This window comes from Mytilus trossulus, chromosome 6, assembly GCF_036588685.1.
Source record: "Mytilus trossulus isolate FHL-02 chromosome 6, PNRI_Mtr1.1.1.hap1, whole genome shotgun sequence".
NCBI lineage: Eukaryota > Metazoa > Mollusca > Bivalvia > Mytilida > Mytilidae > Mytilus > Mytilus trossulus.
Window position 1 is genome coordinate 64,246,922 of NC_086378.1, and position 19,107 is coordinate 64,266,028.

Consider the following 19,107-nt stretch of genomic DNA (forward strand, 5'->3'; position numbering starts at 1 on the left):
TACAAAAAGATGGGCTTGGTAGCGTTTGGGAAGTTTTTCTTCTTCACAGATTATTTAACATTATAATAAGTGTTAAATGGCCCAAGGTTTCTGTCCTTAGAAAACCAAGTGATTGGTTGTGAGGCAATCTTAAAAGATAGACTACATTGTAAGTATATCATATAAATAGAGTAAACAGCAAAAGTTCATTAGAAAAATGTATATTGATCAACATATTAAAATTGTACAAACATGATAAAAACTTGTATTGCAATATCTTGTATATGAATGCTTATTGCACTATTGCAAAATCTTGTTTATTAATGGTTATTGCACTATTGCAAAATCTTGTATATTAATGGTTATTGCACTATTGCAAAATCTTGTTATATTAATGGTTATTGCACTATTGCAAAATCTTGTATATATATTAATGGTAATTGCACTATTGCAAAATCTTGTATATTAATGGTTATTGCACTTTTGCAATATCATGTACAGAAAAAGTCCAGTATATTAATGTTTATTCCTTCATTTTGAGTTTTGCTAGTTATTTCATGCATAACTCTGAATGTAGTAGTCCTCTGTATACTAAAACAAATCACAAGCTCATATGATATATAATATTCTAATATCTATAACCTGATTGTTGTATGTATTTCAGTTTTGGGATACCTCCAACCCTCGTCAGAGTAAAGGTGTCATTACATCTGGTTCTCCTGTATGGAGAGCAAGGTACACGGTAAGTTCTATCTTTACATTACTGGGGAAGTTTTTTAAGCCCCATTTATGGGCATAATGTTTGCTGGTCTATGTGTCATTTTGTGCGTCTGTTTGTTTTCGTCCGTCTGTCTATTCCTCAGTCCGTCCTGCTTCAGGTTAAGTTTTTGGTCGAGTTAGTTGTGGATGAAGTCCAATCAACTTGAAACTTAGTACATAGTTCCCTATGATATGCTCTTTCTAATTTTAATGCCAAATTAGAAATTTTACCTCATTTTCAAGGTCCACTGAACATAGAAACTGATACTGCAGATGGGTCATCCATGTACTAGGGACCCTATCTTGTTTGTGAATGTCTTATATAAATGTGAAAATTATTTTATTCCATGATTCAAAATTTTTGTAGTTGATTGAAATTTATTTGATATCGTTTTCATTAGTTTTGGATAAGCTATTTTCACTCAATAAATAAAAGGAAAATTAATATTTAATGGCTTTTATTTTACACATATAACTCTCTTCCTTCATATATATAGACATATCACTACAAAAATTGTTCTTGCAGCCATTTGGCCATGGACTAATAACAGCTGTTGTTCCCCAACTTAGAAGAGGAGAGAACTCTTTATATTTGTGGAATTTTGAGAATTATGTAGCACCTGTACATCAGTTTGTAGGCCATCAAGATGTTATTTTAGAATTTGAATGGAGAAAACAAGCAGAAGGTAAATTTAAAAAATGGAATTAGTTAATTTAATTAAGATTCTATATTTACACATTCACTTCTAACAAAACTTAAATCATCAAGTTGTGTTGAAGATTGACCTCAATTTTTAGCTCACCTGGCCTAAAAGATGAATGGGACAACCCGTTGTTGGGTTGCTGCCCCTGAATTGGTAATTTTAAGGAAATTTTGCTGTTTTTGGATATTATCTTGAATATTATTATGGATAGAGATAAACTGTAAACAGCAAAAATGTTCAGCAAAGTAAGATTTACAAATAAGTCAACAGGACCAAAATGGTCAGTTGACCCCTTAAGGAGTTATTGCCCTTTATAGGCAATTTTTAACCATTTTTCGTAAATCTTAGTTAACTTTTACAAAAATCTTCTGCTCTGAAACTACTTGGCCAAATTTTACCAAACATAGCCAGAATCATTATAAGGCTATCTAGTTTAAAAATTGTGTTTTGTGACCAGGCAAACCAACCAAGATGGCTGCTACGGCTAAAAATAGAACATAGGGGTAAAATCCAGTTTTTGGCTTATAACTGAAAAACCAAAGCATATAGAGCAAATCTGTAAAATTGTTTATCTGATAAAGATCTATCTGCCCTGAAATTTTTAGATGAATCGGACAACTAGTTGTTAGGTTGCTGCCACTAAATTGATAATTTTAAGGATATTTTGCTGTTTTGGGTTATTATCTTGAATATTATTATAGATAGAGATAAACTGTAAACAGCAATAATGAACAGCAAAGTAAGATTTACAAATAAGTCAACAGGACCAAAATGGTCAATTGACCCCCTAAGAAGTTATTGTCCTTTATAATCAATTTTTAACAATTTTCATAAAATTTGTAAATTTTTTCTTACATTTTCCACTGAAACTACACGGACAAGTTCATTATAGATAGAGATAATTGTAAGCAGCTAGAATGTTCAGTAAAGTAAGATGTACAAACACATCACAATCACCTAAACACAATTTTGTCATGAACTGTCTGCTTCCTTTGTTTAATTCACATATACCAAGGTGAGCGACACAGGCTCTTTAGAGCCTCTAGTTTTAATTATAATTGTTAAATGTACAAGAAATATTCAGTATTCACTCAGATACCTGTTGAATTTGTTTTTCATGTAAACATAAAATTAAGAATGGAAATGGGGAATGTGACTAAGAGAACAACCCATCCAAAGAGCAGAAAACAGCCAAAGGCAACCAACACAGTGAGAAAATCCTGCACCAGGAGGTGTGCTTCAGCTGGCCCCCAAAAATGGGAACTAGTTCAGTGAAAATGGACATACTAAACTCTGAAATCTATAAATTAACTAAAATATAAAACTCATAGAAAACTTACAAAGGTCAAATGATTGTTTTTAAATGATTTTGCTGTATTTCAAATATTTTTTTCTTCATAAAAACAACATAATGACTGAGATCAAATCCAATGAAATTCTAAGTGTATTTAAGTGTTTCTTTTTTTATTTATAAAGGTCTCAAGGACTATCACCTTGTCACATGGTCCAAAGATCAAAGTTTACGGATATGGAAAATAGACCAACACTTACAAAAGGTAATTGATTGACTATATGTTTTGAAAATATCACAAAATTAAATATTCATGAAAGTATAATTGTTTTTCAATTCCCATAAAAATAGACTGCAATATTGAGTGGTATTGCATTATTGCAATATCATTTATAAATGGTACTGTAATCAGCATTAAAAAGTCCCCTCTGGTGCAACAGCTAAAAATAAACAATATTGATATTGTTAAAAAAATATCTTTCTGATTACAACTATTTGTTTTGGTATGTTCTGAAACTGATATATATTATTTATTTTTCTTCCAAATGACCAGTTATGTGGTCAAGATGTTGGTGAGATAAGTGATTCTTCAGAAAGTGACAGCACATCATTACCATATGAAACCAATGGCTCCAGTCCTCCTACTAACCAAGAAATGGACTTCCAGAGACAGATGTCCGCTAGTCCTGAAGTATATCCTGGTCAGAAACCACGGACTTTAGAACAGGAGTTTATGATGGTCAATGTAGCTATAGATAATGTTAGAGTAGATGAGGTAATTTAATGAACACATGATTGTTGAGTCACATTTCTGTGTTTGTGGGGATAAAGAGTTTAAGTTATAGGTACATGCACATTAGATTCAGATTTTTGAATGCACTGCATAGGTAATATAAATGTTGAAATAGAAAAGCAAAATCCATGACTATTTCTGAAATATCCATAATTGTATTCTTACTGAAAAGTAGAATATTCTACATTTCCAGAAATATTAAATAAGCATTTTAAAATGGGTTAATTTTTGATTAATTTTTTTTTACAGTGTGGACCTTTGAAAGGACTGTTTTATCTTTCCTGCATTATCACAGTTTCAAAAATAAAATAGTCTGTAATATTTGTTAAGAATAAAATAAAAGGTAAAGAATATTTGTTTCACAGAAATACATATGCCATTGTTTATAACAAAAAGTTTCCGGGGGGAAATTTTGTTAGACAGAACAAATATACATTGTCAGTTGTCAGTATAGAATGTGATTTTTATTTCCAGCTGGATGTCAGTACCAGAACCTGTAAAGTAACAGGGATGATTGGGAATAACAGTCTAAAGCTTGTCATTTCATTCCCCAATCATTATCCCATACATGGGGTGCCTTTCTTTGAATTCACAGATATATTGGTGGATAATAATGTCATGCTGAGATTGCTGAAGGTACTGTAAAAATTTATTGAGAGAGCTATATTTAAAAATATCTGACATTTTAAATTGGGTAGATATATTTGAGGTTTCGGGAAATGTTAGTTGCTTGCATGTAGATAAATTTAGAAATATTGTTTTCGTAAATGAATAGTATTTGTTAACTATAAATTTGGCAATTGTATATAATTTTGCAACTGTATAGCTGTGAAAATTATTTGGAGATATTTTTTAATACAAGATATTGGTTTAATTTAGGTATTGAAGGATACAGCAAACAGACATGCCAGAAGGAATTGTTTGGAACCATTACTGAGACAGTTTTCTACAACACTAGATTCATTGTCAGTAAGTATTTATTAGGAATATAATTTCAGGTATATATTGCTCATAATTGCCCTACAGAAAGGCTTCCTCCATCGATAAAAACTAGAATACACTTTTAAGTTCCAATATAACATTGACTTTTGAGAGATGGGGGAGGGGGGAAGTCCCTCTTAATTTTGACGATCAATGCATTTGAATAGGGACATATAAGTTGGAAACCCCCTTTTAACAAAGGCTGGATCCACCCCTGAAAAAAATGATTGTCTATTTATCATTTATTTTATGTTCAAAATAGCAGTCTTCTTACAAATATATTATGTTTTTTGTTTCTCAACACTTTATTAACAGTTTCAGACAGAAGAAAGGATAACACCAGACACAGAAAATTTGCCAGCCTTTTCTCCTTTCTATTTACCTTATTCCCGAGGAGATATACCTTTTGTCAAGTTTGGATCCAGACTGGATTCTCACATTCCATTTCCTAGGACTAGTGGTGCAAGATTTTGCTCTGCAGGTATTTTAATGTTATAAACAAAAAAAATAATCTAAAACAATTGATACATTTTTCTTTTTATATTTACCGAATATTATATAGATGTGGTTTTGGGTATGATACATGCTAATTTCGAGTATTCCTGAAACATGTGAAATCAATAAATCTATGAAAAAAAATCACATTGCATTGGTTAAAGAGCCCATTGGAAAATCTTCATATGTGTATTTTTGTTGTCATGGTTATGTTATCTTTATTTCTATCAAAGGCATTCTTCAGTTTTAACCTTGCTTGGTTAATTTATTAACAAAAGCATATGTGGGTACATTTGTCATGGAGACAGCAACCCAACAACAAAACACCCAAAAGACAGCATGAGGGCAACATATTTCTGACAACATGCATCAAATTATATTTCAGTAAAGATAACATATTAGATTGGTTGAATATATACTTTGCTCACTAATCACAGTATGAAATATTTGCCAGTGGACATCAAGCAAAGTTCAACCAGTCAATAGGCCCAAGACCACAATTAATGACCCCGCTTTTCGTTGTTCACGAATATAGTTCCCCTTAATTATAGTGTATTTTTTCTTTATTTTTTTTCTTTGCCTTTTTCATTCATTTGTTAGTTTTTATGGGGTGGAAATGAAAGAAGAGAGGTGAAATAACTTTTTGTTGAAGGTATTTTAACTGATTTTAATATGGAAAGAGTGATTAGGTCAAGTGCAAAAAGGTAATATTTTCAGTTTTCGGAACATCTCTTGACTTGTCCATAGGGGTATGGATGTGTATTGGCTAAATTTGTAAGTTACATCAGAGCAATCTTTCTGAATTTTGGATATGTTTTTGGACTAGTACTATACATTACACACACAAAAAATTTGACAAAAAGATTAGGTCCAATTTTTTTAATGAGACAAAAAGTTATAAAGAACTAATAGAGGAATTAATTGTGGTCTGTGGCCTAAGAGGTGCATTTCAGCAAATTTTGAATTTATACTTTGACAACTTCTCTGAATGATCTATTGGTATTGATTTGTCAAACTATATGAGAAGAAATGATTTCCACTTTTATTTGATAGAAATTTGTATAAAAGTCACTTTTCAGCTAATATGCCCAAAAAGTAGCTTTTTCACTTTTTTCAACATTTTTGCAAAATCAGCATCCTTATTTTTTCTCTGACAATTTTTTTCTGATATCTATTTGTGTTTGTGGTATTTATTTCATGTGTTTTACTCATTTGTGAACTTTGAACACAAGGAAAAGTGGATAAAAGCATAAAAAGAGTATAAATAGTTATCAAAAGTACCAGGATTATAATTTTATACGCCAGACGCGCGTTTCGTCTACATAAGACTCATCAGTGACGCTCAAATCAAAAAAGTTAAAAAGCCAAACAAATACAAAGTTGAAGAGCATTGAGGACCCAAAATTCCAAAAAGTGGTGCCAAATACGGCTAAGGTAATCTACTCCTGGGGTAAGAAAATCCTTAGTTTTTCAAAAATTCAAAGTTTTGTAAACAGAAAATTTATAAAATGACCATATAATTGATATTCATGTCAACACCGAAGTGCTGACTACTGGGCTGGTGATACCCTCGGGGACGAAACGTCCACCAGCAGTGGCATCGACCCAGTGGTGTAAATAGTTATCAAAAGTACCAGGATTATAATTTTATACGCCAGACGCGCGTTTCGTCTACATAAGACTCATCAGTGACGCTCAAATCAAAAAAGTTAAAAAGCCAAACAAATACAAAGTTGAAGAGCATTGAGGACCCAAAATTCCAAAAAGTGGTGCCAAATACGGCTAAGGTAATCTACTCCTGGGGTAAGAAAATCCTTAGTTTTTCGAAAAATTCAAAGTTTTGAAAACAGAAAATTTATAAAATGACCATATAATTGATATTCATGTCAACACGGAAGTGCTGACTACTGGGCTGGTGATACCCTCGGGGTTTGTCATATAAAATGTGCTGTTTTAATAGTCTAGGTCTATGCACTTTAAAATTGTATTTCTTTAAACAGATTGCACTGAATCTATATGAAAAGCACTTATTACAGGTTGTTTAAACTTGTCTGTTTCACAGAATACCTTTATTTTCTTCTGCTGGATGGCTGGTGGTTAAAATATTGGCATTTTAAGACTGAAATTCCATGCAGGTTTTAACAGTAAATTGAAAAAACTTTGCATCAGACCATACTTTCTACATATACAATTAAAAGCAACAGTCTTGTTACATCCAGGCTTCAAATTTGATCATATCTCAGCAAGGATTTTTGCAAAAAGAAGCATATTTCCATCTCCAATATCATTTATATGCAATTAAATATGGAAATATAGGGAACGGCCTAAATTGACAACTTGTTATTTTAAGCTTGACATTGCTTAATACCATGTAAAACTCATGTGTTATGCTTTTTGAAACTTATATTTACATGAAAAGAACATTTATGATATGTTAAATGTTTTGTTTTAACTTAACAACTTCAGAAAATTGTTGTAAGTGGAAAATATTGCATTTCATATAAGGCCTCGCTTCATTTGAAAACCTCTATTTTTTGGCATAGGCACATATAAAATTACTTTTTGTCAAATTTGTATAAGTCTCATACATTAAGTATGCTATCATTTACTTTGAATATATAATATCTTATACATGGAGACATAAAAAAGTGCAATTTGGTGTTTTGGGGAAATTTTTGAAGCCAAAATTTGAAAGTTGAAATTTTTCTATTTCAACGTCTCAATTCAGCAACCAAAGTTGAGATATAAAAAATGCCACATTTTCTATAAAATATATCATATGGCTTTTAAACTTTGTAAAACTGACTTATAATACACTAAGCTTAAATCATGCCAAGTTTTATTGGAATTGGTCAAGTTTTTGGCCCCTAATAGGCCCAAGACCACAATTAATGACCCTGCTTTTCGTTGTTCACGAATATAGTTCCCCTTAATTATAGTGTATTTTTTCTTTATTCTTAAAGAAGAGAGGTGAAATAACTTTTTGTTGAAGGTATTTTAACTATTTTAATATGGAAAGAGTGATAAGGTCAAGTGCAAAAAGGTAATATTTTCAGTTTTCGGAACATCTCTTGACTTGTCCATAGGGGTATGGATGTGTATTGGCTAAATTTGTAAGTTACATTAGAGCAATCTTTCTGAATTTTGGATATGTTTTTGGACTAGTACTATACATTACACACACAAAAAATTTGACAAAAAGATTAGGTCCAATTTTTTTAATGAGACAAAAAGTTATAAAGAACTAATAGAGGAATTAATTGTGGTCTGTGGCCATATTTTCAGACAGCATTAAACTTGTTATTAATGTTTTTATAGGTTATCTAGTTATATTTGGAAGATCAAAAGAAGCACAAAAAGGTTCAGATTATACACCAAAGTAAGTTACTGTGTGAGGACAATCTCAGGGCAACACAAGCATATGGTCCATTCTATTTAAAGTTCAAAATTGAATTAGGCTATAAGGTTTCAATTATTTTGAATACACATTTCAATTCTCATATTTATTTTCACCTATGAAAAAAGTATTTGTTAGATAGTAATAAGAAATTGTCAATTGCTTAAAAATAATTATCTCTTATATATTTATACTTTCTTGCTATTAAAGATTGAAATAATATTCCTTTTAATAAAATTACCAAGATGAAAAACGTTCAAGTTTTAAGCTTGAAAGTTCTATATCATTTTTGAGGTAAAATATTAACTAAATATGCCCTTAACTAACTGCTGTTTTAAATTAAATTTTCAGGTCAATGTCTGACTTAAACAGCTTAGTTCAGAAAAACAAGATGCGTCCACATCAGACAGTTCCATTCAATTTTGCTGCCTATTCTCGTAGTCCTCCAACAGCTCAACCTGACATAACTATTGCTACATATTACTATGTAAGTAAATATGGTTATTTTAATATAGAAATTACTGTGTGCATTCATTTTGGTGATTTTTGAAGAATGGACAAAAATGCAAGATTAATCATTGCGATTTTTGAAATAAATGTATGTATCAAATATCAGAATGTGTGTTCTTAACATGGTGATATTTTTCAGTCTTATTATTTTTATGAAAAAGTAAAAATAACAAAAATACTGAAACTCCAGAGAAAATTCCTCACAATAGCTGAATTTACAGTACTTTTTATCACATAATGTTCAGTAGCAGATTCAGTTGCATTGATGTAAGATGTTGATGTTCTCATATGGAGGATGCTGCCTATTGTCGATTTGTTGATGTTTGCTGTGAACCAATTAATGAAAATTGCATATGCAGATGCAGATGAGCCACAAATTGAAATGCTTAAATATAATATATTAATTTACTATAGACAAAACTGATTATCCATTGAAACTACAATTTCTCTTCTAAATATGAAGATTGAAACCCATATCAATGAAATCAAAGTTATTTTATTATCCCAAAAAGAGTGATAACTTTTAAACCATTTTACATGGAAATGATAAATGTTTGCCTTCCAATGAATGCTTTAATGTATATTTTTAAAATGCAACATTATACATAAATAAAAATTTTGTTTTTATTTTTCACATTTTTGAATATCAATTACATACTTCTTATAATTCTGATGTCTTTTCTGTACATGATCATCATAGAAAAGTGGTCCAAAGAAGAATAGAGCCTCAGGAAAGAGATATAGTGCTGATGTTAGAGAGACAGAAACCAAGAAACCAAATATCGCTCCAGTTAAAATCTATGACAGTAGTAGACTTTTAGCATTGCATAAAATTTTGGGAGAACATTACATGTAAGTAAAGTCCTATTAATAATCAGGTCCATTCCTGAAACCATTCTTAAATTTACCAACCTCAATATATATTTAAAGTACAACTTTCATATTTTCTTGCTGTGTTGTCTCTTTGACATACTCCCTATTTCCATTCTTGTTTTTACAGACTTTCAACACGAGTTCAATCACAATAAGTCAAGTTGCCAAGACAATTTACAATTTGTGTTCTTGTCTTTTTCGGATTCTAGTACCAAGTCAGAAATTGCACACTATTGATAATTTGTAATGTACGGTTATAGTTTATTAAAAGTCTAGTTTTAACCAATTTTACTGTTTTGATGCCTAATTTAGTGGCATAATGTTTTTTGGTCTGTGTGTCCATTTGTTTAACTGTCCATACATTTGTCCATCTGTCCCGCTTCAGGTTAAAGGTCAAGGTAGTTTTTGATTAAATTGAAGTCTAATCAACTTAAAACTTAGTACACATGTTCCTTACAATATTATATATCTTTCAAATTCTAATACTAAATTATAGTTTTGAACCAAATTTTATGTTCCATTGTACATAGAAATGATAGTGGGAGTGGGGCTTCTGTGAACTATGGACACATTCTGTATTCTAGTCAGTTCAAATAAAAATATCTTCTGCTAACATCATTAAAATTAGAATAGGTAGTTTGTTCCTTTATGTAGACAGGAGTTGTTTAATATACTTCATTGTATTTACAGAATTAATCAGTCAGATATATCTACAATGTGTAAACACAATACCAGTGTAGCTGCCACGGTTGGTAGAAAAGATTTGGTTCAGGTAAACTTTTCTTCAATGAATAATGAGGAAAAACTTAAAAGAATATGTAATACTGTTCTTATTGTATCACTTTGTAAATAGCATAGCCTTAAATGCATTGAACAAAAAAATTTTTTTTTAATAGAAAGACATAAGTAGAAGAAACTAAAGTTTTAAAGATAAAGGATGAGATTGTAATAAAAAATAGTTTTGCAAATGAAAAAAACATTGAAACTAAAGTTGTAAATTGTAATAAAGAATTAGTTTTGCAAAAGAAAAATATATTTTCTCTCTGTTATTTTTGCAAATTGTTTGTTTTCTTTTAAATATTAAAGAGGTAAGTTGTTACCTTGCTTATATTGATGGTGTATTTATTTCTAGCTGTGGTCATTGGTGGCACTAACTGCTGATAAAAGACTTCAGTGCTCTGAAGACCCAGATGAGGGACCTCCCTGGGGTCGACATCCTTTTGGTAGAAAACTTATGCAATCATTGTAAGTAATAATTGTTGTGAGATTGCATTTCTGTTAATATAGATAATGCATTTTCCCATAGGAACCCTTCTTATGGTGAAAATTGTGCCAATTTTACTATGAAAGGTGTAGTTTGCAAAACAGTTATATTTACAAGTGCAACCTTGTACATTCTTTTACTATATTCAGCTTGAAGATGATAATCTATACAAGAGTTATTTATTTCCAGAAACTTATATGTTTGTTGGATTTATAGACTCTGACATATTGCCTACTTTGAAGATGAACATATTTTTCAGGAATTATCTATATGTTATATATTTTGCTTGTAAAAATAAAAAAGTGGAAATGTAAATACATGTCATGTAATAAAATCTTGTGCTCATTAGTATAAATATTCAATTCCTAAATTCACACAAATATAATGTATCATTGACTCCACTTTTAACTGAGAAGCTTCACTTAAAGTTTTTTTGACAGAAATACTGCTGATTTAGATAAGTTTAAACTTAAAATCATAAAGGTGAGAGATACAACACTCCCCCTTGATAATGGTGTTTGTTTTAATTTTGACAGAATGGAATATTATATAAAGCTGAGAGATGTACAGACATTAGCAATGTTATGTTGTGTGTTCTGGAATGGTCAGGAGTTGATGGCGCCACCTCCACCCAAACCACAGCAGTCAATATCAGTAGAATATTCAACACCACCAAATGTAAGATCAAAATTTCCTACCATGTAAATATTTAAACATCATTATGAAAATAATAGTTGTACATGTATATGGATGTTTTTAAAGTCATGAATACTGTGGATTCACAATTTTAGTAGGTACCTTTTTTTGTGGATTTAAAAAAAAATATACATATTTGATTTTGTGGATTTCAAAATTTCTGCAACAATACTGTAGAATCATTTTAATTCTTGGTCTACAATATTCTCTTGAAATCCACAAAAATTAGTACTTTGCAAATAATTATGAATCCACAGTTAAGAAAAGTGTATTTATGCTGGTGGATCAGAATAAGAAATCACAGAAAACAGAAAATAACAAGTTTTCCCTTTTTAAAGGAGAGATGAATGAAAATTAAATTCCCATAATTTGATGAAGATTTAATCAACTATTCCAAAATAGTTGCAGAATTTCGAATGAATATATGCAGATTAAGCTTGTATTTTTCTGTTTTCCAATACAAAATACATTTGAAATTATTGTCAGTGTCTTAGACAATGTTATGTTTTTAGACCTGTCTATAAGACATGAATAATATCTATCAAAAACATGTCTGAGATATAAATTATGTTTTTCTTTGAGAAATGGTTAAAGACATTAAATTAAGGGCATACCATACAGTTACAGGGGAGGTAATGACGTTACTAACGTATAATGTTATTTTTCGCGACGTCAAACTGTGACATATCGGGAAAAGATGCATTTTTCGACTGATTTTTATCATTCAAACTGATTTAATTTGAAAACGAGTTCATGGACCCCTATTTTTCAAAACAGCAATTTGTTTCATTTTGCAAGAAGATTATGTGACCCAAATTTTATAAAACTGTAAATAGAGGATTTTTTTTAATTTTGATAAACATGCAGCAAAAAATGACAAATTTTCCTCAATTTATGAACATTTGATAAATATGAGTTATTTCTGAATGAAAAATGCATAATTTTTTTACAAATACTTATAAAATACAGAAATTACCGATTATTTAACAAAAAACAATTTGTGTTTATTTTTTATAACAAAAAAGTTATGTCTTTCTTTAGAAAAAGAAATTAGGGCCACAAATCTGCACTTTGAGCAAATATACAAAAATTCGACCTCATTTTACTCAAAAAGTAGCACATGGAGGTATATATTGTATTACATATTTGATTTAATCAGGTAAAAAATAGCCTATATGCAAATTTTCACAAACTTGTAAATACAGGATCAAAACTGTATCGTATGCCCTTAAGTCTTTAATGAACGACATAAATAGCTTTTTTTTTTATATATAAGACATGTCTTTAAGACAAGAATTCATCCCAAGATATGTAAAAAACTGATGATAATTTAATATGTAATGCTATTACAGTGATACCATTTCATGACAATTTGGAACTTACTCATGAATGCACATCTAAATCTATATATTGGAGCCAGTGTCAATTTGATAGGAATATTATATACTTCTTTACTTATTGTATTTTAAAATTCACCATTTTGGAATCAAATGAATTGTGGTTATTATTTTCAAAAGTATTGCCAGAACATATTGATTGGTTCATTGGTTTAGAATATTCTCAACAACTTACTTCTGAAGTCAATAATAAATAATAATGTTTTTTTGGGTATAGATTGCATGAAATAAAAAGCAAATGTTCAATACATTGCAATGTTTAATTTTCAGTTCCCGCTGCAAAATGAATGTAATGTATTGTGTATTGTTGTCATTATGTCCCGTCAGGGGCCCTTAATTTGAAAATAAAGAACTTTGAACTTTACCCTGAAGTGCTGACTGATTAGGACTTTGATTTTATAGAAGTACCTTTTCATGAATTGTAATGGTCCTTTAAGATTCTTAAATGGTGAATTTTTATAAGTTACTGTAAAAGTATTAATGTTTAAAGTGTACTGATTTTCAAACTCACATAGACGTGAAAATAACACCACAAAAAAAGATGTATACAAAGCACACGACTTTTTAGTTAACCATGAAAATAATTTCTCTGTGACTAATACAATCATGAAAAATGGATGCAATAAAAATTGATACTTTTACACTACAGTATATTTTTAAGTCAATGTTAAAGTGAAAATGCCAAGAGATCGGTGGAGCTTATTACGCTTTAGGATTTGACATCTTTGCACACATGCTTGTAAGAAAAAATAGATTTTTTTTTTAAGTTTGTATCATCTGAAAATTTGAAAAGAAATAGAGTTATAAGTCTCTGCCAAAAAACTTAATTTCACTTGAAATTAAGTTTTAATTGAGCATTATAATTTTGGATTTCTTATTCCAATTTAAGAGATATGTATATGAAATTTTATGCTAACCATTTGCATAAGAAGAAAAACATAAAAAAAGATGTCATTTAACAAACATTCAAAAGATTTATTTATACAAATGCATTACAACACAAAATATAAACAGTGATTTGTTAAGAAATATCATAAAACAGCGTTGTTTGTGCCTGGTATCTCTTTACTAGAATGAAGCTAGTTATTCTTTGGGAAGTACTGACAGCGGCTGGAATGTTTTACGTAAGTCTTGCACGGCGGGAATTACTGGTAGGATTATTTTTCTCTTCTCTTCTTTCTTCAGTCAATCTGTTAAAAATTTTGATACAAAAAGAAAAGATTGAAGGTTGATGTGAGAAAAACAATCCTCATTTATACATATAAATTGTAATTATGGCTAAAAATTGTGGTATTTAGACATTTCCATACTGGTTCAGTTGACGACGTCTTGAATTAAAAACTTTTTATGTCATTGTCAAGGACTTTGAAAGAAATGTGTTTCCAGTTTTATCAATATTTTGACCTTAAAAATCTCTTAGAAAAGATAAAAAAAAGTTGAATTTTTAATTTTCTGGGAAAAAAGTAAGCGTTTATTATTTTTAAATATTTGCAATGTTTTGTTTTGATTTTAACGGATACAATGCAGTTCCAATTTCAACTTTCTTTTCATTAATCATAAACTCAAGCTCAACCACATTTCATTATTTTGGTACTCAAGAACTGTTGTTGAAGTCAGTATAGAAAGTGGCTATTTAGTCTTTAAGTTCCCTATTTGTTATAGTTCTTAATATTTGTATCAAACTATTTATTTTCAGGGATTATTTACTGTTTATTTTTACCCTACTGGGCCTAAGAATACCTGTTTAAGAAAAAAAATAATTAAAAAATGGTCACAGCTTGCCTGTTAGGGGAAAATAAACAGAAAATAATCATATTAATTGGTTATGGGATAGTTCAGTAAATTACACTTAGCTGCATTAAACAGAGGGGTTACAAGTTGTCAGTGTGGATTAAAGCCAAGTGAAGGTTTTTTCAAAAAAATGTCCATCATTTACATATTTGTTTTCTTTTTCTGCTGTGGCTTTCAAAATACTGACTTCTTACTTAATGCTTTTCTAAACAACCATTTTAATTTTTAAACTTCTTGTGAGTTAATATTTTAGGGTATAATTGTGTTTGCCGTCACTCCTACTGCTTTGAAGCTTCAATCTTTTCTTGCTTTTTCTTGTGCAATATTAAAAAAGAGCTCACTAATTTCATAAATATTAAATGCACTACTGATCAATCTTGTTTTGACTGCATACAATCTAACTTTTTGCTCTTTTGCAGATAATACCATATACATATTTATACATATGCATTTTATCACTTTTAAATGCCTAATTTCACAACCTGTTAATTCTTACTTCAAAATGGTTGTTTAGAAAGTTTATTATTTGGGTGTGAGTTAATAAATAATATGAATATTAAAAATCGTTATTGACAAGAATATGTCCGATTTCTTTTTCTTCAGTACAACCCATATCATACGGTATCTTCCATGTCAAACCTTGTGAAGGGCTTGCAGAGTAAGTCAGTGTTACCAAATAACATAAAAAAGGCTGAATATAACTACTAGCTTAGTATGTCTGTCAAACATTTTGTTGCTTTTGATTTGATCTTCATTTGGTGTCCCTCTGGTGCTTTCCATTAACAGGTTGACCATTTAAAGACTGGTTGTTTGTTATAATTTTGAGCTTTGCAAATTTTTACAAGATAAGGCAACTTAAGTTGATTGATTGAATTGTGGTTGCTTTATGCCGCATCAGCTCAAAAATGTTATATATATCGCAGCGAGGACAAACATTAGGTAAACAAACTGAAAAATAAATGTATTTATCTGTACTAAAACAGTTTAATTTAGTTTATCACGTATTATCAAAAACAGGAATTTTGTTAGTTTTATATGCAAGAATTCTTTTAGAAAGTTTGTTTAAATATGAATTAAAAAAAAAAATAAAAAAAAGGAGTTTGTTCCTTTTAAAATTTTGATAAAAGTTTTGCCATTGTCATATAGTTTAATTTACCATGGCTTTGCTGTTCAAGCATTCTGCTAATAGAAAATGCAAGTTTAAGCTGAAATCTTGTAAAATGGAAAATTCTTGCAAGAATAATTAAAAAGTGAAGAAGCATCAGGGGTTGAAGTCATAAAACTTTGTTCAGTGCTTGCAGCATAAACATCATGCTCGAAACATGAAATCCAGCATTTTGATTGGTTGATTTTTCGAGTATGAGTACAAAAATATACTCGAAAGTTTTATGACTGCAGGCCAGGAGTCATGAACAAAAACACATCACAAGATCTTTTGAACAGATTTTGACTTGTAAATCTAAAAAAAAAGTCTGTGAAGAAAAGAGTTTTTACCAGAAGAACACATAGAAAATAAGTGGAATAAAAACTTAAGTAATATGAAACACATTAGCATGTTAAGTGATGTGGCTGGAATTTTTATATTTTAAAATCAAAATTGAGCAAACAACCAGTTCGGCCAAAATTTTAATCACTAAATACATGTAGTGTGTTAAGTAGCACTTGTGAATTGTTGTACAGGTATATGCTAAATTAAAGTTCATAAGACTATTTAACCTATAGTTTTTACATTAATTGATCTTTCTTTCAAAGAATTCTTACGCATATATTTGCCTTTCTGAAGCACCTGAGTTCACCCATGTTTTAATGGGATTTCTTTAACTCAATCTATAGTTTTATGTGTCAAATGTTGTCTGTTCGTTTTTTTTTATTTTTTGGCCTTGGTGTTGTCTGTCTTTATTCTACTTTTGGTTTTTGATTGATCCTTTGTAAGGGCTATCTTTGTTTTCCATTATAACATAATTGATGTTTACTTCATTATTCTAATCATTAAATAATTATTCATAATTTAGAAAATTTTGCAGTTTGAATATAAAACTTTTTTTTATATCAAATTCTCTCTATGTAAAAATTTGGAATCAAAAAAGTTTTTTGAACTTTTCAATGCTGTGTAAGTAATGAAAATGCAAGTGTAACACAATTGGAAATTGTAATTTTATTCACTGTTAGTAATAATTTCGCATAAATTAAGCTTTTCAGTCCATTCCATTTTGAAGATGGTATTTTGAGTTTTTCACCATATGAAAAAAATAGTCTTATGAATTTGATTTTGTCATGTATGTGTACATAAAACATGTACATTTAATAACAGTTTGGTGTGTTTAGATATATCATTTTATTTATATCCATGTTTCCTTTTTGTATAAATCAAAATTATTCAAAGAATGTTTCTTCGACTGACCAGTTTGCTCTTTGACACCATAATTTATGATATACCAGTTAACCCAATTTAGGCTGAAATTTTAAAAATTACTTCTTTTGAAATCAAAGACCAATTTGGCCAAAATTATGCTCACCTGAAACATTTAGGCCTTTTTCATAGAATTCCGAGAGCAAGTTAAGTCTTTACAGCTTCTAGATGGAACTTTTTTATTTCTTCTTCACAACTTTAGATACTACATTTGTAAGTAAAAAGAAGTATATTTATTTTTTTGGCATTTGTTGAGTTGCATATTTCAATTTTTTAATTTCTTATTTCTTCACCTCTGGTTAAAATAATTTATTAAATTTTGAACACCATTTATCAACATGACCTTTGATTTCGACTATTTTGTATGGGGGAAAATGATTGGTCAACCTGAAGTTTAAAAGCTACATTATCCAGCATGAACTAAATGTTATGTTTATATTTAAGTATGTTGTCCCGTACTTATTGTATATTCAAGATTTCTTTCTGTTATATTTCTGTCGTTAATTCTATTTTATTTAGTTCCCTCCAAATTTAGACTGTTCCTGAATGAGAAATGCTATATTATTTGGATGTTTCAGTTCTATGATGTATATTTAATAAAAAAAATTGTTTCACAAACTTGCTGTATATAGCAGAGTGAAATCCTACAAACTTTATGTAGTTGTTTTTTGCATTTAAGTGGTATTTTTAATCAGTTGGTGAAATCACTTATTAGTAATTTGCTAACACAACTCCAAATTGAGAATTCATAAAAAAAAAAAGAAAGAAATTGTTGACAAAAATTGTAACACAATGCTCTAATTCATGTAAATAAATGTGCTCTAATCAGTTAGATATATTTTTATTTTTACAACACATTGATTAAATTGTCAAACATGTATAAAATTTCCCTTCAAATTTATTTTGAATTTGTACTGTGACACCTGATTACAAAATCTATTAAGCCTCATTGAAAAATACCACTAATGTGATGTGTAATGATATCGTTTTTTTGTCATATTTAGTTCATTTTGATATTTGTTTCTGCTTGCTATTTGTTGCTTATTTAATATAGCAATGTTTTGTTTTATGATGTTTTTTTAGGGAGTTGGTAGGATAATTCACAAACCCAAACACCACAAAAAAATATGACAAAGAAAAGGCATTTTCAACCAATTAACGTTTGTTTATGCTTTGTACTTTAGTTTAGTTTTCTAAATTTAAATCTTCTTTTAATTTGATATAAAATGCTTAATAGAAAAAGGAAAAGAAAATAATACAAGTAATCAAGTTAGTCTGTGGACCTACTCAGAATTATTTTGAAAATCTTTGGTTTTTTTCTTATTTTTGTTGTATTAGATGAATTAGATGAATATGTCTACTTCATCATGAAATAGTGAGATATATTTGATATATTTACTTCTGAATGAGCAAACTTATAAAATTTTTGTCCTACCTCCTCCTTGAGAATCATTATAAATTTCATAATTAAAATGTTTATTGTTTGTTAGTTTGTAGGTGTGGAATACCACATTCTTGTATAAATACAATTTCATAGTCATTTGTCTGGAGTTCCATAATGTAAACTACCAACTTCACAGTGACATACTTTTTCACTTATATAGCCTTGTAAATAGAGGGCATCTTCAATTCTGTCACAAATTTCAGGAATTTCTGAAAAAGTAAAATACCAAAAAAAAGTGCAAACTGCCAATTTTGCAAATTCCCCATGAAGTAATCTGATTGATCAGAACTTATCTGCTTCTAGCCAAGATTAGGCAAATGAGT

General features: G+C 29.6%; 1 protein-coding gene across 8 annotated transcripts in view; it reads left to right on the plus strand.

The window, feature by feature from the left end:
- Positions 1-19,107, plus strand: part of LOC134721676 (GATOR2 complex protein WDR59-like) — a 42,720-nt gene that overhangs the window by 9,309 nt on the left and 14,304 nt on the right. For 2 of the 8 annotated variants that reach the window (XR_010107907.1, XR_010107906.1), the window contains exons 9-23: positions 644-721; positions 1,265-1,424; positions 2,919-2,998; positions 3,287-3,508; positions 4,001-4,162; positions 4,406-4,495; positions 4,823-4,988; positions 8,321-8,381; positions 8,751-8,886; positions 9,610-9,761; positions 10,473-10,554; positions 10,915-11,027; positions 11,583-11,724; positions 14,212-14,263; positions 15,534-15,588. Coding sequence is in view for 5 of the 8 variants with exons in the window: in XM_063584829.1 (XP_063440899.1) it covers positions 644-721; positions 1,265-1,424; positions 2,919-2,998; positions 3,287-3,508; positions 4,001-4,162; positions 4,406-4,495; positions 4,823-4,988; positions 8,321-8,381; positions 8,751-8,886; positions 9,610-9,761; positions 10,473-10,554; positions 10,915-11,027; positions 11,583-11,724; positions 15,534-15,588 (1,699 nt within the window). In the remaining 3 variants the exon portion in view is untranslated. The remainder of the gene's footprint in view (positions 1-643; positions 722-1,264; positions 1,425-2,918; positions 2,999-3,286; positions 3,509-4,000; positions 4,163-4,405; positions 4,496-4,822; positions 4,989-8,320; positions 8,382-8,750; positions 8,887-9,609; positions 9,762-10,472; positions 10,555-10,914; positions 11,028-11,582; positions 11,725-14,211; positions 14,264-15,533; positions 15,589-19,107) is intronic. The other 6 variants (XM_063584830.1, XM_063584832.1, XM_063584829.1 and 3 more) reach the window with 3 other exon arrangements.